At 46.0% G+C, this 22,975-nt stretch overlaps 1 protein-coding gene across 1 annotated transcript; it reads right to left on the reverse strand.

Moving 5' to 3' along the window:
- Nucleotides 1-4,693: 4,693 nt before the first annotated feature.
- Nucleotides 4,694-21,957, reverse strand: LOC115113832 (uncharacterized). The gene is made up of 8 exons (XM_065012540.1): nucleotides 21,932-21,957; nucleotides 13,817-21,863; nucleotides 13,133-13,420; nucleotides 10,412-10,485; nucleotides 9,960-10,184; nucleotides 6,370-6,499; nucleotides 6,102-6,267; nucleotides 4,694-5,995 (listed from the first exon to the last, which is right to left on the reverse strand). The coding sequence occupies exons 1-8, from the start codon at nucleotides 21,955-21,957 to the stop codon at nucleotides 5,745-5,747; spliced, it is 9,207 nt and encodes a 3,068-aa protein (XP_064868612.1). The 3' UTR covers nucleotides 4,694-5,744.
- Between the last annotated feature and the right edge of the window lie 1,018 nt (nucleotides 21,958-22,975).

Below are 22,975 nucleotides of genomic sequence, written 5' to 3' on the forward strand. Positions count from 1 at the left end.
AGCTTTGACCTGTGAATATCTCCATGCCTGATGCCTATGCTAAGAATGAGTGGCTTGCATCCCAAATAGCACCCTATTCCCTTTCTAGTGCTCTACTTTTGACCAGAGCCTGCAGCCAGTGTCTCCTATACAGGGTGTATTTGGGATGCATCCAGTGTCTCCTAAACCATAGTCTCGCTCGAAGTTGCCTGGGGCGGAGGTAACCTAAACCCTGACTGTGGCCCGGCCATCTTTTACAGAAAATAATAATGACACATAGTGAACAGGGACAGGAAAAGGGGGCATGGGGCAGGGGCACATGGGAAAAGGGTAGAGGGGACAGGGCACAAGATTGGGGACAGGGGGACATGGGACAGAGGAAGAGGGGACATGGGACATACATCTACATTGCTGTTTGGGGTTTTAGGCTGGGTTTCTGTATAAGCACGTTGTGACATCTATTGATGTAAAAAAAGGGCTTTATAAATAGATGTGATTGATCCCCTGTCCTCCCTGTATGTTTAACTGTTTGTCATTATTCTCTTTGCTTATTTGAGCTGTTCTTGCCATAATATGGACTTGGTCTTTTACCAAATTTGGATATCTTCTGTATACCACCCCTACCATGTCACAACACAACTGATTGTCTCAAACGCATTAAGAAGGAAATAAATTCCACAAATTAACTTTTAAAAAGGAACACCTGTTAAATGAAATGCATTCCAGGTGACTAGCTCATGAAGCTGGTTGAGAGAATGCCAAGAGTGTGCAAAGCTGTCATCAAGGCAAAGCGGTGCTACTTTAAAGAATCTCAAATATAAAATATATTTTCATTTGTTTAACACTTTATTGGTTACTACATGATTCCATATGTGTTATTTCATAGTTTTGAGATCTCCACTATTATTCTACAATGTAGAAAAATAGTAAAAATAAAGAAAAACCCTTGAATGAGTCGGTGTGTCCAAACTTTTGACTGGTACTGTACAAAAACATAGAGATTTATCAACTTGGTGCACGCTATACATTGGCATGTTTCCCGTTATAAATCAGACCTGTCGTAAAAAAAGTGTGCGTGTGAAAGAGCATTATAACACAGCCTGAAAAACGCCCTTACTGAATGTATACTTTGGAAGTATTGTAATCAGGACAAGACAGTATCTAAAGGAAAAAGCAGTGGCGATCTTGATTAAATGTCTTTGGAGGTCTTGACAGAATGTTTTCTTTTGCAGTGACATTTGCTGTGTGTCCATTTCTCTGAAAGACAAAAACATTTCCAAATGGTTGTGGACCTGTAAACAGATCATTTGAATCGTTTGAATAACATTGTCTACTCTGAAAAAAATACAAATACACTTGGCCTACTTACAGTGGTAGACTACAGACTTCCATGCAAAATATTCTGGTCACCTGTTAAATTCTACTGTATCTTAAAAGCCAAGCTCCTTTACAGATGCATAGCCTAGAACAAAATACTTGAAATAGCTTATATATTTACTACTGTGACTTGGGTCCAATTAAATGAGAGATGGGCAGAATGGTGGTTTGTACTAACTTGATGTAGGCCTGTAACAGGGGTATCAAACGCAATCAGCATTCCAAGAGCCATATTGAAAAGAACAACGAATTCCAAGAGGCATATTGAAAAGAACAACGAATTCCAAGAGCCATATTGAAAAGAACAACGAATTCCAAGAGGCATATTGAAAAGAACAACGAATTCCAAGAGGCATATTGAAAAGAACAACGAATTCCAAGAGCCATATTGAAAAGAACAACGAATTCCAAGAGCCATATTGAAAAGAACAACGAATTCCAAGAGGCATATTGAAAAGAACAACGAATTCCAAGAGGCATATTGAAAAGAACAACGAATTCCAAGGGCCGGACAGATTTGGCCCAGGGGCCTTGTATTTGACACGTGGCCTATAGGCTAATTCTACCTGCAGAGTAATTTATACCCGTGTGTGAATACTTTATCTGATAACATTTTGACAACCAAGATTACATTTTCAGTAGGCTGGAGGAATGATCTGTTGGCACCAAAACTTGGCGCTGACCAGGCTGGGCATGGACATTTAGCCTACAACATGTTTATACTTTCGGTCTGATAAAATATTTAGTCAGTGCCATTAGTGATGGTATGATTGATACAGTGCATTATGATACGGAACCGTCTGAACTTGATGTCCCAAACAAAACCACTATTTATTTTATTTTGAGAGAGATACCAATACCACTGAAAGATTAGACACATTTTTACACATATATTTTTTATTTCTTCCATGAATGTTCAAAGCAGCACAGTTACAAAGAAAAACTTTGAAGGTCTCAGGTTGATATGGCAGAAGAGAACACGAGGGGTTACTGAAGATGAAATGTTAGAGTGACTGGTTTTAGTAAGACAGAACAGTCCTTCTCTCTCTCATCTCACTGCTTCTCTACTAAGAGATGGCATATATGCCAAATGGCACCCTATTTTCTATGTAGTGCACTACTTTTGATCAGGGACTATAGGGCAGTAGTGCACTAGATTGGGAATAGGGTGCCATTTGGGACATAGAAGAGGGAGAGAATGATCAATGATTATTTTTCAATCACAAATCTCAACTGGTTTGTTATATGGACCTTCATAAAGTGTGTGTGAGGTGAAGTCTAATTCAGAACTGAATGAACTTACGCTGTGTTTTGAATTACAGACTCCACTTTATAGGCTTATCTACTAGAGGACAGTCTCCTCTCTCATCTACAGTATATTAACAACCCCTTTCAGGACCTGTACAAATATTTACAATACATTAGCCCCCCTCCAATACAGCTTCAGAATTTAAAATGAGCCCAGGGGCGAAGACAATGAAAACATCATTCAGATTTTCCCTTGCAGGTTGTTAGAGCTGGATGTTGGATCTACATTTTAATACGCAACATTAGGTTATCATTTCTTTTTCTTCTCATTTTGTTGGATGTTTGATACAAAAGAGGGATTAAGGGGATGAGATGACAAAATACACAACGAAGGACAGATGGATGGCTTGAGTGCACTAATGAAATGTCTTTCAGCGCTCAGGAGAGAAAGAGAACAGGGAGGAAGAGAAGACGAGAGAAAGTAAAGAGCCTTTTATTACTCTCCGGAAGCTTTCAGCCAGTCTAAAACTGAGACCTGTAAAGAGGTGTGATACATCTCGTGTACATTCACAGCCTGGTCTAATCTGAAGAGGAGAACACGGTCCCCCCCCCCCCTCCCCCAACCGGTACCCTATTCCCTACATCAGTGTTTCCCAAGCTCCTTCCTCTGGACCACAAGGGGTGCACATGTTGGTTTTTGCCCTAGAACTACACAGCTGATTCAAATAACCAACTCATCAATCTTTGATCATTTGAAAGGACAACGGACTCAGAAGTTCCGGAAAAAAATTGGTAAATTAGGAACAGTTAAAAGGGCAGTGAATTCGGGGGTAGCCCCGACCCAAACCCAGAGCCAGCGACTGTCAAGCCAACACTTTAACCGTATGCGAAGAGGTTTGGCCCTCTTGGCGTAATGGTTAAGGTGTTGGCTTAACGGTCGCTGGACCTGGGTTTGAGTCCTGGTCAGGGCTACCCCCGAATTCACAAAAACATACTTCATAGTTTGGTTTAATCATGTCACCCATTAACTGTGCCTAATTGACACATTTTTAGCTATAACTTCCCAAGTCTGTTGGAGTGGATCAGTTTGAACAAAGCGAGGTGTAGAATCACATCTATTTAATAGTATTCCCTGCCAAATAGGCTTTGTGCGATTGAGTCTCAGAGCTACACTTCCCCTGGCTTAGGCAATCCTCCTGTCAAACACACACGCACAAACCAGACATTGATTGTGTCAATCGTAGAACATTTCCTAGGATTCCTACCTGCAGGAAAACTAGTGGACATTGCTGGAAATACCAGTAAAAGCATAGTGCCTCAAATTGCCCAAACCTCCTGTCCCTATGCACACCCCTTTTTCTCCCCGTCATCCCATTCAGACTAGAAGGAAGAAAAAGCAGGACTTACTGCACTCTGCTGCTGCTGGGCCTGTAACTTACAGGCTGTATTGGAGCACAGTCAGTCCTGATCTCAGTGTATGTGCATTCAGCCTGTCTACCGGTCAGCTTCTAAATGAGTTGACCTCAAATTCTTATCAGATGGATCAGCTGTTAAACCAACATCTTCATCAGTTTTTATCCACTACAAAAGGCCTATCCATTGGTGCAGCACAATGTTAACTGGAAAGGCAAGGGAAAATCTATTGGGTATTGGGTGTAGGAGCTGGGAAATAGCAGTTAAAAGGTTCACCTTGACCTCAGGCACTTAGACAGGTGTGTGGTGCCGAGCTTGGAGTAGAATACTGATTTACCCTAGGCTGGGTCCTGAGGGACAAGAGGAAGCTAGTTACTGACAGAGTTATCACACACAGAGAGAGAGCGAGCGCAAGCGAAAGATCGACAGAGACAGAAGGGGGGGAGGAAAGACAGCCAGACAGAGATGGAGAGCGAGATGAGTGAGAATGTGTGAAAGACCAGAAAACAAAGGGAAATTAGATCATGGTGCCAGAGAGATTCAGAGAATGAGCAGCGTCAGCTACATTCAGAAGAGTTTCAATCCTTCACACAAGTCTACTATAACCAATTGACTGAAAAATCAAAACATTACTTTTATTCGTTTACAAACAAAAACAAAACAAAGCCTTGCCACCTGCAGCATTGTAAACATGATCATTTTAATACATGTAGTTTTACACACGAGTGTCAAATTATGACAGGCAAATATTCAGAATATTTTATTTAAATTGCATGACTTTATTTGGTATAAAATACATTCATTGTATACATGTCCATAAAACGCAAACATTTTAATATTTAACACTGGTCTGTTTTGTGGTCAAATGTGCAAATATGCTTAAAAAGCTTTACCCTGCTATTATTTGTGCCCTTCACATCTTCCCTTAAAAAGCTTTACCCTGCTATTATTTGTGCCCTTCACATCTTCCCTTATAATAGCTTACATTCTGTAGAACCAAGTGTCCTGTGTTCCCTCCACAGTGTGAACAAAAACAGCATGAACAGACTGAAACAGCGTTGAACAGAAGATAAACAAATAAATATAGTGCAGTTCAGAAAGACTTAAAAAGGTAGACTGCGAAATTATCTGGCCACAAGCCGCTCCACAAATATTGAGATGCGCGAGATTCTAGACTTCGCTCTCAGTCACACAATATCTGCTCATGCGCATGTGTTCGCTGGTAGCTACAAAGACAGAGGAGAAGTTGAGCCTCGCGCTTCAATGCTCTTAGTTTTTGCGGAAATTGACCCACTATGGACCACTACCACGTCATGTCCCGGAGTCTCTTTAAATGAATGTGAAAGTAAAAGGCACATTTGATTTAGAAATTTCCTAGAACTATGTGCATGGAAACATTCACCAAAACTTAAACAAATCAATGTTATACTTTACTCTATGGGCCTGTTCTCTAGACTATAAGGAATAAGGATATTGTCTTTTGAGCCTGCTGTTTAGTCCATGACTAGGCTTAGTCTGTGTTCGGGAAACTGGCCCTAAATAATTTAATGGTAGCGATATTCTCCATTGTTTGCTTGAGATACATTGGACCCTTGACTGCCACTCAGTGAGCAAATACACACCCTGCCGTTCTCTCGATGAGAGTTAGGACCGGACAGAACTGGTACCCGTCTAAGCTGTAGTTCATTATGTTCTGTCCAGTCCTCTAGTCCTTGATCAGTGACCATTCAGACGTTTGACAAGTGATTAATCAGACAGGCGGCCTCGGAGGAGCAGCTGAAATGTAATTTCCATATTTCAGCCTGCTGCTGCGGAGGACATGAATTAGAGGCAGCAGACAGGACACTAGCTCCAGCTACCCCCCCTACCGCACTTCCATCAGCTTCAGCAACAGCACCTCTTTCAGGGTGACCTCTAGGCCTCTCTCTCCTGGTCCTCCAGTCCTGAGACAGGATGATGTCCAGCCTGGTTGCCCCACCTAAGACCATACAGAAATTAGTTGTTCAACTGTTTTTGTTGATTAATTTAAATAAACTGTTTCCATATGTATGGTTGAATTGTGTTTTAAATGGCCAAATAAATACCTTCATCCCCGGCTCCATCTCCACACACACTGGTCGAGCTCCCAACCCAGTCTCGGACTATCACACATTGGACGTCAGAGAGGCAACGGAGGGTCACCCCCTTGAACTGGGCCTGGCGGGACAGCAGGGGGACGTGGTGGGGGGCGGGGTGGAACACTGTATCCTCCTAAGTGAACGAGTGAGTCAGTGCTTTGCGCATGGCATCCTCCTGCATAAATTAATGAATGTATTAATTTACTAAGAAATGTATTTGACATAGTTAATGTACCTGCACCAGTCCCAGGTGTGTGTCTGTGAGGAGGAGCTGGGCCCAGGGGTCAGGTCTGGGGTCAGGGGTCGTTGTCACACCAACACTGGTGTAAAGCAGCAGCCTAACCTCTCCCAGATGAGGCTTCTCTCTGAAAAGACTAAAATATTTTAGTTTTATTTTGATATATATATATATATATATCTATATGACATCTACTTGGTACATGACAACAATAGTTTACAGATTATTTCACTTGTAATTCAATGTATCACAATTCCAGTGGGTCAGAAATTCACATACACTAAGTTGACTGTGCCTTTAAACAACCTGGAAATTTCCAGAAAATGATGTCATGGCTTTAGAAGCGTCTGATAGGCTAATTGACATAATTTGAGTCACTTGCAGGTGTACCTGTATTTAGAGGCCTACCTTCAAACTCAGTGCCTCTGCTTGACATCATGGGAAAATCAAAACAAAATCAGTCAAGACCTCAGAAAAAAATTTGTAGACCCCCAGAAGTCTGGTTCATTCTTGTGAGCAATTTCCAAATGCCTGAATGTACCACATTCCTCTGTACAAACAATAGTACGCAAGTATAAACACCATGGGACCACACAGCCGTCATACAGCTCAGGAAGGAGACGCATTCTGTCTCCTAGAGATGAACGTACTTTGGTGCGAAAAGTGCAAATAAATCCAAGAACAGCAGCAAAGGACCTTGTGAAGATGCTGGAGGAAACAGGTACAAAAGAGTCTATATCCACAGTAAAACAAGTCCTATATCGACATAGGCTGTGAAGCCACTGCTCCACAACCATCCATAAAAAAGCCAGACTACGGTTTGCAACTGCACATGGGGACAAATATCGTACTCTTTGGAGAAATGTCCTCTGGTCTGATGAAACAAAAATAGAACTGTTTGGACATAATGACCATCGTTATGTTTGGAGGAAAAAGTGGGATGCTTGCAAGCCGAAGAACACCATCCCAACCGTGAAGCAGCATCAAGTCGTGGGGGTGCTTTGCTGCAGGAGGGACTGGTGCACTTCAAAAAATAGATGGCATCATGAGGAAGGAAAATTAGGTGGATATATTGAAGCAACGTCCCAAGACATCAGTCAGGAAGTTAAAGCTTGGTCGCAAATGGGTCTTCCAAATGAACAATGACCTCAAGCATACTTCCAAAGTTGTGGCAAAATGGCTTAAGGACAACAAAGTAACGGTATTGGAGTGGCCTTCACAAAGCCCTGACCTCAATCCTATAGAAATGTTGTGGGCTGAACTAAAAAAGCGTGTGCGAGCAAGGAGGCCGACAAACCTGACTCAGTTACACCAGCTGTCAGGAGTAATGGGCCAAAATTCACCCAACTTATTGTGGGAAACTTGTAGAAGGCTACCCGAAACGTTTGACTTAAGTTAAACATTTTAAAGGCAATGCTACCAAATACTAATTGAGTGTATGTAAACCTCCGACCCACTGGGAATGTGATGGAAGAAATAAAAGCTGAAATAAATCATGCTCTCTATTTTTCTGACATTTCACATTCTTAAAATACAGTGCCGATCCTAACTGACCTAAGACAGGGAATTGTTACTAGGATTAAATGTCAGGAATTGTGAAAAGCTGAGTTTAAATGTATTTGGCTAAGGTGTGTGTGTGTATATATATATATATATATATATATATATATATATATATATATATATATATATATATATAAAAAAAGGGAACAATTAAACAACACTGATTGACAATAAATCTCACATGCTGTTGTACAAATGGAATAGACAACAGTTGGAAATTATAGGCAATTAGCAAGACACCCCCAATAAAGGAGTGGTTCTGCAGGTGGGGACCACAGACCACTTCTCAGTTCCTATGCTTCCTGGCTGATGTTTTGGTCACTTTTGAATGCTGGCGGTGCTTTCACTCTAGTGGTAGCATGAGACAGAGTCTACAACCCACACAAGTGGCTCAGGTAGTGCAGCTCATCCAGGATGGCACATCAATGCGAGCTGTGGCAAGAAGGTTTGCGGTGTCTGTCAGCGTAGTGTCCAGAGCATTGCGGAGCTACCAGGAGACAGGCCAGTACGTCAGGAGACGTGGAGGAGGCCGTAGGAGGGCAACAACCCAGCAGCAGGACCTCTACCTCCACCATTGTGCAAGGAGGAACAGGAGGAGCACTGCCAGAGCCCTGCAAAATGACCTCCAGCAGGCCACAAATGTGCATGTGTCTGCTCAAACGTTCAGAAACAGACTCCATGAGGGTGGTATGAGGGCCTGATGTCCACAGGTGGGGGTTGTGCTTACAGCCCAACACCGTGCAGGACGTTTTTCCATTTGCCAGAGAACACCAAGATTGGCAAATTCACCACTGGCACCCTGTGCTCTTCACAGATGAAAGCAGGTTCACACTGAGCACATGTGACAGTCTGGAGACACCTTGGAGAACGTTCTGCTGCCTGCAACATCCTCCAGCATGACCTGTTTGGCGGTGGGTCAGTCATGGTGTGGGGTGGCATTTCTTTGGGGGGCGCATAGCCCTCCATGTGCTCACCAGAGGTAGCCTGGCTGCCATTAGGTACCGAGATGAGATCCTCAGAACCCTTGTGAGACCATATGCTGGTGCGGTTGGCCCTGGGTTCCTCCTAATGCAAGAACAATGCTAGACCTCACGTGGCTGGAGTGTGTCAGCAGTTCCTGCAAGAGAAAGGCATTGATGCTATGGACTGGCCCGCCCATTCCCCAGACCTGAATCCAATTGAGCACATCTGGGACATCATGTCTCGCTCTATCCACCAACGCCACGTTGCACCACAGACTGTCCACGAGTTGGCGGATGCTTTAGTCCAGGTCTGGGAGGAGATCCCTCAGGAGACCATCCGCCACCTCATCAGGAGCATGCCCAGGCGTTGTAGGGAGGTCATACAGGCAAGTGGAGGCCACACACACAGCCTCATTTTGACTTGTTTTAAGGACATTACATCAAAGTTGGATCAGCCTGTAGTGTGGTTTTCCACTTTAATTTTGAGTGTGACTCCAAATTTATCAACCCATGGAGGTCTGGATTTGATTTCCATTGATCATTTTTGTGTGATTTTGTTGTCAGCACATTCAACTATGTAAAGAAAAAAGTATTTAATAAGAATATTTCATTCATCCAGATCTAGGATGTGTTATTTTAGTGTTCCCTTTATTTTTTTGAGCAGTATATATATAGATTTATCTATTATATATATATATATATATATATATATATATATATATATATATATATATATATATATATATATATATATATATATACTTTACCTCTCAACTGCCCACTGACTTGCTTTCCTTGAAACACAGATACTGAATAGAAGAAATAGCGCTATAATATTTGAGCTATCCTTTCAAGAACAGGAAATACTACTACCTGGCCATGTTACTGTGTAGGAGGTAGACCAGGTCAGCTATGGTCTTGTGGAACTGGCCAGACAGCCTGAGACTACCACTACTACTACCATACCGGTTCATGTTGCCGTGGACAAGGTAGACCAGGTCAGCTAGGGTCCTGTGGAACTGGCCAGACAGCCTGAGACTACCATTACTACTACTACCATACCGGTTCATGTTGCCGTGGACGAGGTAGACCAGGTCAGCTAGGGTCCTGTGGAACTGGCCAGACAGCCTGAGTTCAGCATTCAGCAGCAGGTCAGGTGCCTGGGCCTTCCAGTCCAGAGACAGAACCATCAGGTTCTCTACCAGGAGGGGGTGTTGGGACACTCTCTGGTCCCCAGGACAGAGGACCCCAAGCATGGTGTGGGTGAGGGCCTGGGTGAGGGTCTGGCTGTGGGTTTGGAGGTATAGGGTGCAACTGAAGCTTTGTTTAAAAAAAAAAATCTATATTTAAGCAACATTTCTTAGTAAACTACTTTACAATCTACTTATATTCAAGTGCTGGCCTATCTGGAAAAAAATGGACCGTTTGATTAACGATCGTTCTTGATCCACTGTTGGCTCCAAGCACCCATTTATTTGTTTAGAGGATAAGAGTTAAGCACCTTGGTCCTTTACCTGTGGGTGTAGAGGGTGAGGACACACTCCTCACTGGAGGCCTTGAGACGCAGGCTCTGACCGCCAAAACCCACCTGGATGGATATAAACTACATTACCAAAAGTATGTGGACACCTGCTCATCAAACATCTCATTCCAAAATCATGGGCTGCATGCTCGATTTTATACACCTGTCAGCAATGGGTGCGGCTGAAATGACCAAAACCACTCATTCAAAAGCATGTCCACATACTTTTGTATATACACTACCGTTCAAAAGTTTGGGGTCACTTAGAAATGTCCTTGTTTTTGAAAGAAAAGCTCATTTTTTGTCCATTAACCTCTTGCTCTTACCTGACACGCAGGCGTCCCATCTAGACATCTGGAAATGCAAATGCGCTACGCTAAATGCTAATAGTACTAGTTAAAACTCAAACGTTCATTAAAATACACATGCAGGGTAGTGAATTAAAGCTACACTCGTTGTGAATCCAGGCAACAAGTCAGATTTTTAAAATGCTTTTCGGCGAAAGCATGAGAAGCTATTATCTGATAGCATGTAACACCCCAAAAGACCCGCAGGGGACGTAAACAAAATAATTAGCATAGTCGGCGCTACACAAAACGCACAATAAAATATAAAACATTCATTACCTTTGACCATCTTCTTTGTTGGCACTCCTAGATGTCCCATAAACATCACTATTGGGTCTTTTTTTTGTTTAAATCGGTCCATATATAGCCTAGATATCAATCTATGAAGACTGTAATCAAGGAAAAAAACATTGTTTTATAACGCGACGTCATTTTTTAAAATTAAAAAAGTCGACGATAAACTTTCACAAAACACTACAAATACTTTTGTAATAAAACGTTAATAAGCGATCAAATTGATCACGAGGCGATGCATATTCTATAGCTGTACGTCTGGAAATAATGTCCGGGTAAATCTCAACCAAAATATCCGGTCGGAGACCTGAAGAAATGGGCTCTCTTTTGTTCGTTTGACCAAGAAACAAAGACTAGGCAAATGACAAGACTGTTGACATCGTGTGGAAGCTGTAGGTATTGGCCCCATTTATTGTGGTTCACCTTTATCAATCGGTTGAAGTGGATATATTTTTCCATTTTCAGTGATCAGATTTTCCTGCACTTTTCGATGAAACGCACGTTCTGTTATAGTCACAGCCGTGATTTAACCAGTTTTATAAACGTCTGAGTGTTTTCTATCCACACATACTAATCATATGCATATACTATATTCCTGGCATGAGTAGCAGGGCGCTGAAATGTTGCGCGATTTTTAACAGAATGTTCGAAAAAGTAAGCCCTAAGCTTAAGTGGTTAAAAAAGCATCAAATTGATCAGAAATACAGATTAGACATTGTAGTAAATGACTATTGTAGCTGGAAACGCCTGATTTTTTAAATGGAATATCTACATTGGCGTACAGAGGCCCATTATCAGCAACCATCACCCCTGTGTTCCAATGGCACGTTGTGTTAGCTAATCCAAGTTTATAATTTTAAAAAGGCTAATTGATCATTAGAAAACCCTTTTGCAGTTATGTTAGCACAGCTGAAAACTGTTCTGCTGATTAAAGAAGCCTCACAAGTCCTCAACTGTCAGCTTCATTAAATAGTACCCGGAAAACACCAGTCTAAACATCAACAGTGAAGAGGCGACTCCGGGATGCTGGCCTTCTTGGCAGAGTTCCTCTGTCCATTGTCGGTGTTCTTTTGCCCATCTTAATATGGCTTTTGTTTGCAGCGCTGCCTAGAAGGCCAGCATCCTGGAGTCGCCTCTTCACTATCGACATTGAGACTGGTGTTTTGCAGGTACTATTTAATGAAGCTTCCAATTGAGGACTTGTGAGCCGTCTGTTCTCGTCCTCTTGCTCAGTTGTGCACCGGGGCCTCCCACTCTTTCTATTCTGGTTAGGGCCAGTTTGTGCTGTTCTGTGAAGGGAGTAGTACACAGCGTTGTACGAGATTCTCAGTTTCTTGGCAATTTCTCGCAAGGAATAGCCTTCATTTCTCAGAACAAGAATAGACTGACGAGTTTCAGAAGAAAGGCCATTTCTTCTGGCCATTTTGAGCCTGTAATCAAGTGATGGCTGTAATCAAGCGATTGTTGAGAGCCCCGAGACAAAAGTACAAAGGACTTTTATAGCCAAGATACACCCCTTTAAACATACATGACGATCAACAGATGTATAGAATGGGTCGTACTCTGGAATGACCTTTAGGTTTTATCACCCAAAAGACATGGTAAATCTCCTGTCAGTGCCATCTCCCAGAGGCCCATCCTCAGTAGAACACACACACACAATAGTTATAAGAACTCTTTTCTGATGCATAAAGCAACCATTTGATGCAATAAAAGTATTATAACATAATCTTGAAATGTTCCACCATAGTACGCCTACATAGATATGCCATTTTTTTAAAAATCAAATAAGCCGTTTCCAGCTACAATAGTCATTTACAACATTAAATGTTTACACTGTATTTCTGATCAATTTTATGTTATTTTAATGGACAAAAAATGTGCTTTTCTTTGAAAAAGGACAATTCTAAGTGACTCCAAACTTTTGAACGGTAGTGTATATAGTGAATATATTGAAAAATCTGGAGGCTGATAAAGATAGATAAAAATCTTAGGTACAAAGAAAAATGATTAATTGGTAGAACAATAACATTTATATAATATACATTTTTTCAAATAAAAAAACAGCCTACCAGGATCTCCTTAACCTGTAGCAGGGGGAGGTGTTGGAACACTGTCAGAGGCATTGTCTGATCTGTCGTGTCAGGGTCAAAGGTCAGGGCGTAGAGGCAGGACTCCAATAGGAGAACAAGGGCGAGGTGTGGGTGGGGCTGGCTGCAGTTGGCCACGCCCAGCCAGTAGAGAGCCAGTAGTCTCTGTGAGGTGAAGACGGAGGGGAGGACGGACTGGAGACAGCCCAGGAGGGTGGATACGGGAAGGGACTGGAGTTTAACCAGAGCCTCTGGGAACTCCACCAGGCTCTGAAAGAAAGAGAAAATGGTTTACTTTATTAAAGCAATGTTACATATGTGCGTTCAGTTTGATTCAGCGTTTGCTACGTTGCTTGACGTTTGCACTGAACGACACGTTTACCCAAAACGGTGCACATCGTTCTTCAGCAGCCTTTACGGTGTGGCCAGATCAATATGGGTGTGACCACTTGAAATCGTAAAACTTGTGCAGAAAACACCATACAAAATCTCCCTCTGGGCCACCATAATCACACTGTTCTGGTTGTTAAATACAGTGCCATCTCCATTGAATTAAACGTTGGAAACCGTTTCCTCGTAGTGAACGCACCCATGATATCAATAGCAGCGAAGGCTTTAATATTTAATCACAATTATTCTATGTTTTTTTACGAAAAGAAAACACACCCCATAATACACCTGAACATCATCAGTCCTCTGATTTCCATGCCCAGGAATAAAGATATTCTCTGGGCCTGTGGAACTGGTGTTGTTACGCTGCTCTGGAGGGGGCTGTGACTTGGTGCTCTTGGCTCCACAAGTGACACAATGTTTGTCCTCCACAATCTCGATCTGGTCCTTTGATGGCCACAGCGCCTTCTTGGTTATACTCTGTTCCTCTGACTTAGATAGAGCTTCCTCTCCACCCTCATTCTCTGATGTACACTCCACTTCTCTGATGGGACTTGGATCTTCTGACTTAGATAGAGCTTCCTCTCCACCCTCATTCTCTGATGTACACTCCAGTTCTCTGATGGGACTTGGATCTTCTGACTTAGCTAGAGCTTCCTCTCTGCCCTCCTGCTCCAATGAACACTCCAATACTCTGACAGGACTCTGTTCCTCAGACTTAGCTAGAGCTTCCTCTCTGCCCTCATGCTCTGATGTCCACTGCAGTTCTCTGATGGGACTCTGTTCCTCCAACTTACGAAGAGCTTCCTCTCTGCCCTCCTGCTCCGATGTACACTCCACGTCTCTGATGGGACTTGGTTCTTCTGACTTAGCTAGAGCTTCATCTCCACCCTCGTGCTCTGATATACACTGCAGTTCTCTGATGGGACGTGGTTCTTCCGACAGAGCTTGAGCTTCTTCTTTGCCCTCGTGCTCTGATGCACACTCCAGTTCTCTTACAGGACTCTGTTCCTCCGACTGAGCTAGAGCTTCATCTCTGCCCTCCTGCGCCGATGTAGACTCCACTTCTCTGATGGGGCTCTGTTCCTCCAATTTAGGTAGAGGTTCCTCTCTGCCCTCCAGCTCCGATGTAGACTCCACTTCTCTGATGAGGCTCCATTCCTCCGACATAGCTAGAGCTTCCTTTCCGCCCTCCTGCTCCAATGTACACTCCATTTCTCTGATGGGACTTGGTTCTTCCGACTTAGCTAGAGCTTCATCTCCAACCCCGTGCTCTGATGTACACTGCAGTTCTCTGATGGGACTCTGTTCCTCCGACTGAGCTAGAGCTTCCTCTCTGCCCTCCTGCGCCGATGTAGACTCCACTTCTCTGATGGGGCTCTGTTCCTCCAATTTAGGTAGAGGTTCCTCTCTGCCCTCCAGCTCCGATGTAGACTCCACTTCTCTGATGGGACTTGGTTCTTCTGACTGAGCTAGAGCTTCATCTCCACCCCCATGCTCTGATGTACACTGCAGTTCTCTGATGGGACTCTGTTCCTCCGACTGAGCTAGAGCTTCCTCTCTGCCCTCCTGCGCCGATGTAGACTCCACTTCTCTGATGAGGCTCTGTTCCTCCAATTTAGGTAGAGGTTCCTCTCTGCCCTCCAGCTCCGATGTAGACTCCACTTCTCTAATGGGGCTCCATTCCTCCGACATAGCTAGAGCTTCCTCTCTGCCCTCCTGCTCCGATGTAGACTCCACTTCTCTGATGGTCCTCTGTTCCTCAGACTTAGCTAGAGATTTTTCTCTGCCCTGGTGCTCTGATGTACACTGCAGTTCTCTGACAGGACTCTGTTCCTCAGACTTAGCTAGAGCTTCATCTCCACCCTTGTTCTCTGCTGAACACTCCACTTCTCTGACAGGATTCTGTTCCTCCAACTTAGGTAGAGCTTCCTCTCTGCCCTCATGCTCTGATGTAGACTGCAGTTCTCTGACAGGACTCTCTTCCTCAGACTTAGCTAGAACTTCATCTCCACCCTCATGCTCGGATGTGCACTCCACATCTCTGATGGGACACTGTTCCTCCGACAGAGCTTGAGCTTCTTCTTTGCCCTCGTGCTCTGATGTACACTCCAGTTCTCTGACAGGACTCTGTTCCTCCAACTTAGGTAGAGCTTCCTCTCTGCCCTCATGCTCTGATGTAGACTGCAGTTCTCTGACAGGACTCTCTTCCTCAGACTTAGCTAGAACTTCATCTCCACCCTCATGCTCGGATGTGCACTCCACATCTCTGATGGGACACTGTTCCTCCGACAGAGCTTGAGCTTCTTCTTTGCCCTCCTGCTCCGATGTACACTCCACGTCTCTGATGAGACTTGGTTCTTCTGACTTAGCTAGAGCTTCATCTCCACCCCCGTGCTCTGATGTACACTGCAGTTCTCTGATGGGGCTCCATTCCTCCGACATAGCTAGAGCTTCCTCTCTGCCCCCCTGCTCCGATGTAGACTCCACTTCTCTGATGGTCCTCTGTTCCTCAGACTTAGCTAGAGATTTTTCTCTGCCCTGGTGCTCTGATGTACACTGCAGTTCTCTGACAGGACTCTGTTCCTCCGACTGAGCTAGAGCTTCCTCTATGACCTCCTGCTCCAATGTACAAGCCAGTTCTCTGCTGGGACTTGGTTCTTCTGACTTAGCTAGAGCTTCGTCTCCACCCACATGCTCTGATGTACACTGCAGTTCTCTGATGGGACGTGGTTCTTCCGACAGAGCTTGAGCTTCTTCTTTGCCCTCGTGCTCTGATGCACACTCCAGTTCTCTGACAGTCCTCTGTTCCTCAGACTTAGCTAGAGATTTTTCTCTGCCCTGGTGCTCTGATGTACACTGCAGTTCTCTGACAGGACTCTGTTCCTCAGACTTAGCTAGAGCTTCATCTCCACCCTTGTTCTCTGCTGAACACTCCACTTCTCTGACAGGATTCTGTTCCTCCAACTTAGGTAGAGCTTCCTCTCTACCCTCATGCGCTGATGTCCACTGCAGTTCTCTGATGGGACTCTGTTCCTCCGACTTAGCTAGAGCTTCCTCTATGACCTCCTGCTCCAATGTACAAGCCAGTTCTCTGCTGGGACTTGGTTCTTCTGACTTAGCTAGAGCTTCCTCTCCACCATCGTGCTCTGATGTACACTGCAGTTCTCTGACAGGACTCTGTTCCTCCAACTTACGAAGAGCTTCCTCTCTGCCCTCCTGCTCCGATGTACACTCCACGTCTCTGATGAGACTTGGTTCTTCTGACTTAGCTAGAGCTTCATCTCCACCCCCGTGCTCTGATGTACACTGCAGTTCTCTGATGGGGCTCCATTCCTCCGACATAGCTAGAGCTTCCTCTCTGCCCCCCTGCTCCGATGTAGACTCCACTTCTCTGATGGTCCTCTGTTCCTCCGACAGAGCTTGAGCTTCTTCTTTGCCCTCGTGCTCTGATGTACACTCCAGTTCTCTGACAGGACTCTGTTCCTCCAACTTAGCTAGAGCTTCCTCTCTGCCCTCCTGTTCCAATGAACACTCCACTTCTCTGACAGGACTCTGTTCCTCAGACTTAGCTAGAGCTTCCTCTCTGCCGTCATGCTCTGACGTACATTGGAGTTCTCTGACAGGACTCTGTTCCTCCAACTTAGCTAGAGCTTCCTCTCTGCCCTCCTGCTCCAATGTACAAGCCAGTTCTCTGCTGGGACTTGGTTCTTCTGACTTAGCTAGAGCTTCGTCTCCACCCACGTGCTCTGATGTACACTGCAGTTCTCTGATGGGACGTGGTTCTTCTGACTTAGCTAGAACTTCATCTCCACCCTCGTGCTCGGATGTACACTCCACTTCTCTGTTGGGACTCTGTTCCTCCGACAGAGCTTGAGCTTCTTCTTTGCCCTCGTGCTCTGATGCACACTCCAGTTCTCTGACAGGACTCTGTTCCTCCGACAGAGCTTGAGCTTCTTCTTTGCCCTCGTGCTCTGATGCACACTCCAGTTCTCTGACAGGACTCTGTTCCTCCGACAGAGCTTGAACTTCTTCTTTGCCCTCGTGCTCTGATGTACACTGCAGTTCTCTGACAGGACTCTGTTCCTCCGACTGAGCTAGAGCTTCCTCTCTGGCCTCCAGCTCCGATGTACACTTCAGTTCTCTGACAGGATTCTGTTCCTCCAACTTAGGTAGAGCTTCCTCTCTACCCTCATGCGCTGATGTCCACTGCAGTTCTCTGATGGGACTCTGTTCCTCCGACTTAGCTAGAGCTTCCTCTATGACCTCCTGCTCCAATGTACAAGCCAGTTCTCTGCTGGGACTTGGTTCTTCTGACTTAGCTAGAGCTTCCTCTCCACCATCGTGCTCTGATGTACACTGCAGTTCTCTGACAGGACTCTGTTCCTCCAACTTACGAAGAGCTTCCTCTCTGCCCTCCTGCTCCGATGTACACTCCACGTCTCTGATGAGACTTGGTTCTTCTGACTTAGCTAGAGCTTCATCTCCACCCCCGTGCTCTGATGTACACTGCAGTTCTCTGATGGGGCTCCATTCCTCCGACATAGCTAGAGCTTCCTCTCTGCCCCCCTGCTCCGATGTAGACTCCACTTCTCTGATGGTCCTCTGTTCCTCAGACTTAGCTAGAGATTTTTCTCTGCCCTCGTGCTCTGATGTACACTGCAGTTCTCTGACAGGACTCTGTTCCTCCGACTGAGCTAGAGCTTCCTCTATGACCTCCTGCTCCAATGTACAAGCCAGTTCTCTGCTGGGACTTGGTTCTTCTGACTTAGCTAGAGCTTCGTCTCCACCCACATGCTCTGATGTACACTGCAGTTCTCTGTTGGGATTCTGTTCCTCCAACTTAGGTAGAGCTTCCTCTCTGCCCTCCTGCTCCGATGTACACTCCACGTCTCTGATGGGACTTGGTTCTTCTGACTTAGCTAGAGCTTCATCTCCACCCTCGTGCTCTGATATACACTGCAGTTCTCTGATGGGACGTGGTTCTTCCGACAGAGCTTGAGCTTCTTCTTTGCCCTCGTGCTCTGATGCACACTCCAGTTCTCTGACAGTCCTCTGTTCCTCAGACTTAGCTAGAGATTTTTCTCTGCCCTGGTGCTCTGATGTACACTGCAGTTCTCTGACAGGACTCTGTTCCTCCGACTTAGCTAGAGCTTCCTCTATGACCTCCTGCTCCAATGTACAAGCCAGTTCTCTGCTGGGACTTGGTTCTTCTGACTTAGCTAGAGCTTCCTCTCCACCATCGTGCTCTGATGTACACTGCAGTTCTCTGACAGGACTCTGTTCCTCCAACTTACGAAGAGCTTCCTCTCTGCCCTCCTGCTCCGATGTACACTCCACGTCTCTGATGAGACTTGGTTCTTCTGACTTAGCTAGAGCTTCATCTCCACCCCCGTGCTCTGATGTACACTGCAGTTCTCTGATGGGGCTCCATTCCTCCGACATAGCTAGAGCTTCCTCTCTGCCCCCCTGCTCCGATGTAGACTCCACTTCTCTGATGGTCCTCTGTTCCTCAGACTTAGCTAGAGATTTTTCTCTGCCCTGGTGCTCTGATGTACACTGCAGTTCTCTGACAGGACTCTGTTCCTCCGACTGAGCTAGAGCTTCCTCTATGACCTCCTGCTCCAATGTACAAGCCAGTTCTCTGCTGGGACTTGGTTCTTCTGACTTAGCTAGAGCTTCGTCTCCACCCACATGCTCTGATGTACACTGCAGTTCTCTGTTGGGATTCTGTTCCTCCAACTTAGGTAGAGCTTCCTCTCTGCCCTCCTGCTCCGATGTACACTCCACGTCTCTGATGGGACTTGGTTCTTCTGACTTAGCTAGAGCTTCATCTCCACCCTCGTGCTCTGATATACACTGCAGTTCTCTGATGGGACGTGGTTCTTCCGACAGAGCTTGAGCTTCTTCTTTGCCCTCGTGCTCTGATGCACACTCCAGTTCTCTGACAGGACTCTGTTCCTCCGACAGAGCTTGAACTTCTTCTTTGCCCTCGTGCTCTGATGTACACTGCAGTTCTCTGACAGGACTCTGTTCCTCCGACTGAGCTAGAGCTTCCTCTCTACCCTCATGCTCTGATGTCCACTGCAGTTCTCTGATGGGACTCTGTTCCTCCGACTTAGCTAGAGCTTCCTCTATGACCTCCTGCTCCAATGTACAAGCCAGTTCTCTGCTGGGACTTGGTTCTTCTGACTTAGCTAGAGCTTCCTCTCCACCCTCGTGCTCTGATGTACACTGCAGTTCTCTGACAGGACTCTGTTCCTCCAACTTACGAAGAGCTTCCTCTCTGCCCTCCTGCTCCGATGTACACTCCACGTCTCTGATGGGACTTGGTTCTTCTGACTTAGCTAGAGCTTCATCTCCACCCCCGTGCTCTGATGTACACTGCAGTTCTCTGATGGGACTCTGTTCCTCCGACTTAGCTAGAGCTTCCTCTCTGCCCTCCTGCGCCAATGTAGACTCCACTTCTCTAATGGGGCTCCATTCCTCCGACATAGCTAGAGCTTCCTCTCTGCCCTCCTGCTCCGATGTAGACTCCACTTCTCTGATGGTCCTCTGTTCCTCAGACTTAGCTAGAGATTTTTCTCTGCCTTGGTGCTCTGATGTACACTGCAGTTCTCTGACAGGACTCTGTTCCTCCGACTTAGCTAGAGCCTCCTCTTTGCCCTCCTGCTCTGATGTACAAGCCAGTTCACTGATGGGGCTGTGGTCCTCTGTTCTCCAATCCACTTCTTTACCTGTGCTCTGTTTATTTGCAAATTCTATGGTGTTGTGGGCTGGGTACAGGCTCGGTACTGTGCTGAGGACAGTGTTGTGGACTAGGGGCAGTTTTATTTCTGGTGTTTTGTTGAGGTCAATATCTTTCTGCTGGAGTCCAGTTGACTCCACTGGCTGTAGAACCTGAGTGAGCTTATTGTGAATGATCCCGAAGTCTTGAGTTAGCTCTGTGCTGATGTGATGCACAAACGGCAGCTCACTGACCATAGAGAACACCTGACTGTCTCGGACCAGGGAGTACATGTGACTCTCTCTGACCAATGAGAAGACCTGGCTATCTTTGACCACCGACAGCACCCGACTTTCCCTCACAACCTGACTGGACCAGTTGGAGCTGGCTCCTCCCCCAGCTCCAGGCTGCAGACTCCCAGCCCCTCCCCCAGCTGCGGACTGCAGAACTCCTGTACCTTCCCAGACCTGCTGCAGGATCCTGGGGGTGGAGCTGCGAAGGAGACGGCCTGTGTCCGGAAACATCCAGGAGAGCCCCCTGCTGACCAGAGAACCCATCCCAGAGACCTCTTCCCCCAGATAGTCTAGCTCCTGCTCCCCTTCAATCCCAGAGATCTGGCATACCCTTCTAACCAGAGCACTTAGTCCAGAGACAGAGAACTGGTTCTCCTCCTCTGGCTCCTCCTTCCGCTCCTCCTCCTCCCTAAACACCCTGCTAACCAGAGCGCCCAGCCTGAAGCTCTGCTCCACATCTTCCCTCCTAGCCCCAGCATCCCCCTCCTTGTCATTCTCCCTGTGGCCCTCCACCGTCATCCTGGATCGATCCATCATGACACGACTGAACTGGCCCTCCAAAGCCTCTAGCGGTAGGCCGCGTACCGCCTGGCTGCGTCTGTGTCTGTCCTGCCGAGTGGCAGTGTGTGTTGCCTGGCTGCAATTGTGTGTGTCAATCTGAGACTGAGAGGCAGTGTGTGTTGTCTGGCTGTGATTGTCGAGCTGAGACACAGACGGTGTGTGTGTGTCAAACCGAGAGGGAGAGGTCTGTGTGTATGTTGAGCTGCTGCTGGCCTGTGGGAGGTGGGCACGGTCCGTTCGTTCCTCCGTCCACCCATCTATTCCTCCTCCGTCTCCTCTCTGCAGATAGGATACAGCAGTGCTTAATGAGGTCCCTGCAGGGCCACCGTAGTGGGCTCCGGCCCTGGACAGGTCTCCTCTGCAGCAGTCAGTTGCCAGGACCCCTCCCAGGACCCTGCAGCCATCAGGTAGGCCTGACAGGACACCTGGGCTCTTGTTAGCAGGCCCCGGTAGCCCCTTCGGCCCAACGGTACATACATCAGCCTGCTGGACCAGGAGGACAGGTGTCTGCTGGAGGGCCCGGTTCCTTTCCTCGTCCCCAGGTTCAGACCAGGCCTCCTCACCCCAATAGAGTCCTCCCTCTTCCCTCACTCTACGCAGAGGTAGAGCTCCCTCCAGCCACCTATCAGACACTCCAACCCCAGACGCTGATTGATGACACAAGTCCCACTCTTCCACCACCTCTCCTTCCAATCCCTGCTGCAGGCTGTCCCATTCCAAGGCAGTGGGAGTGAGAGTGGGGCTGGAAGTGAGAGTAGGAATCCCTGTCCGGTGGACTGGGGAAGCACTGGCCCTCCTCTGGCTCTCTACATTAGTACTACTGCAGGGACGTTCATGGCCCTCAGCCGCACCGAAGCTCCACCCGTTTACCCCAGCCTGCAGAGAGGAGACGGCCTGCAGATGCTGAAGGGCTCCGGCTCCAATCTGAAGAGGTACAGCATAACATGCTGAAGGATGACGAGAGACAGGAGCCTCCATAGGCATGGCCTTTGTCTGGGTGAGAGAGAAAAACATGATAAATTACTTCTGCTTCATGTTTCACATTTTTGAAACAAGTCATTCCTCATAATCAGGTAGCCTGTTTGTTTTTAACAGAAATTGTTCATTCGAAAGTAAAAGGACTGATAAGAAAGCCACAGTTAACCCACATTGCCAATGAAAAAAAAAAGAACCTTTTCAAGTATTTATTAAAGCATGTCTGTTTTCTTCTGTAGAAAAAACATGAATCAAAGCATTAACAAGCCAATGGAGTGAGGATCAGAGAGAGGGGGGAGCGGGAGAGAGAGAGACGGGGAGAGATGTAAATACACTAACGTCTTGCTTTGTGTACAATGTGCTTTCACAAAACGCTAGTCGTTTTCTCTGAGGTGGGCTCTGAAAACCCTGCAGGAAGGTAATGGGTTTGAAATATGTGCATATTAAACAAAGAAAACAAGCCAAGGGAACAGGCATTTCATGCTCCATAAAAGTCTGTATTAGGCTGTGTGTGCGTGCGTGAATGCATTAGGCCGAGGCAGGGGACAGGAGTAGCCATTACATTATTATCTAACAATTTGCAAAGAAGATGTGAAACCCGACCTGACTAGAGCTGAGATGGCGACGTTCAGAGCACTCACATACACATGGAATAATGTATTGGGCATGCTGTGGAGATAGATACGCAGCCTACACCATAGTCTGACAGACAACATGTGAAGTGGGTTTATCTTAAACACTTACTCTCCATTTTACCTTTTTGTTAGAAACATTTTGCAAATTTGCCCCATTGTTAGTTGGTAAAAGGTTTGCCCATCCACTAGCACAGTATCCATCAATGAATGTACGTGTTTATGTCACTGTGTGTGTACGTACCAT

This window comes from Oncorhynchus nerka, linkage group LG28 (genome assembly GCF_034236695.1).
Source record: "Oncorhynchus nerka isolate Pitt River linkage group LG28, Oner_Uvic_2.0, whole genome shotgun sequence".
In the NCBI taxonomy this organism is placed as follows: Eukaryota; Metazoa; Chordata; class Actinopteri; order Salmoniformes; family Salmonidae; genus Oncorhynchus; species Oncorhynchus nerka.

Excerpts from the sequence above, each read along its gene's own strand:
- LOC115113832 (XM_065012540.1), bottom strand. The coding sequence starts at position 21,957 with ATGAACGTCCCTGCAGTAGTACTAAT. Across the intron at positions 21,864-21,931 it reads GTCCCTGCAGTAGTACTAAT|CCCCACTCTCACTCCCACTG; the intron begins GTAGAGAGCCAG and ends TCTCACTTCCAG. Across the intron at positions 6,268-6,369 it reads CACACCTGGGACTGGTGCAG|GAGGATACAGTGTTCCACCC; the intron begins GTACATTAACTA and ends TCGTTCACTTAG.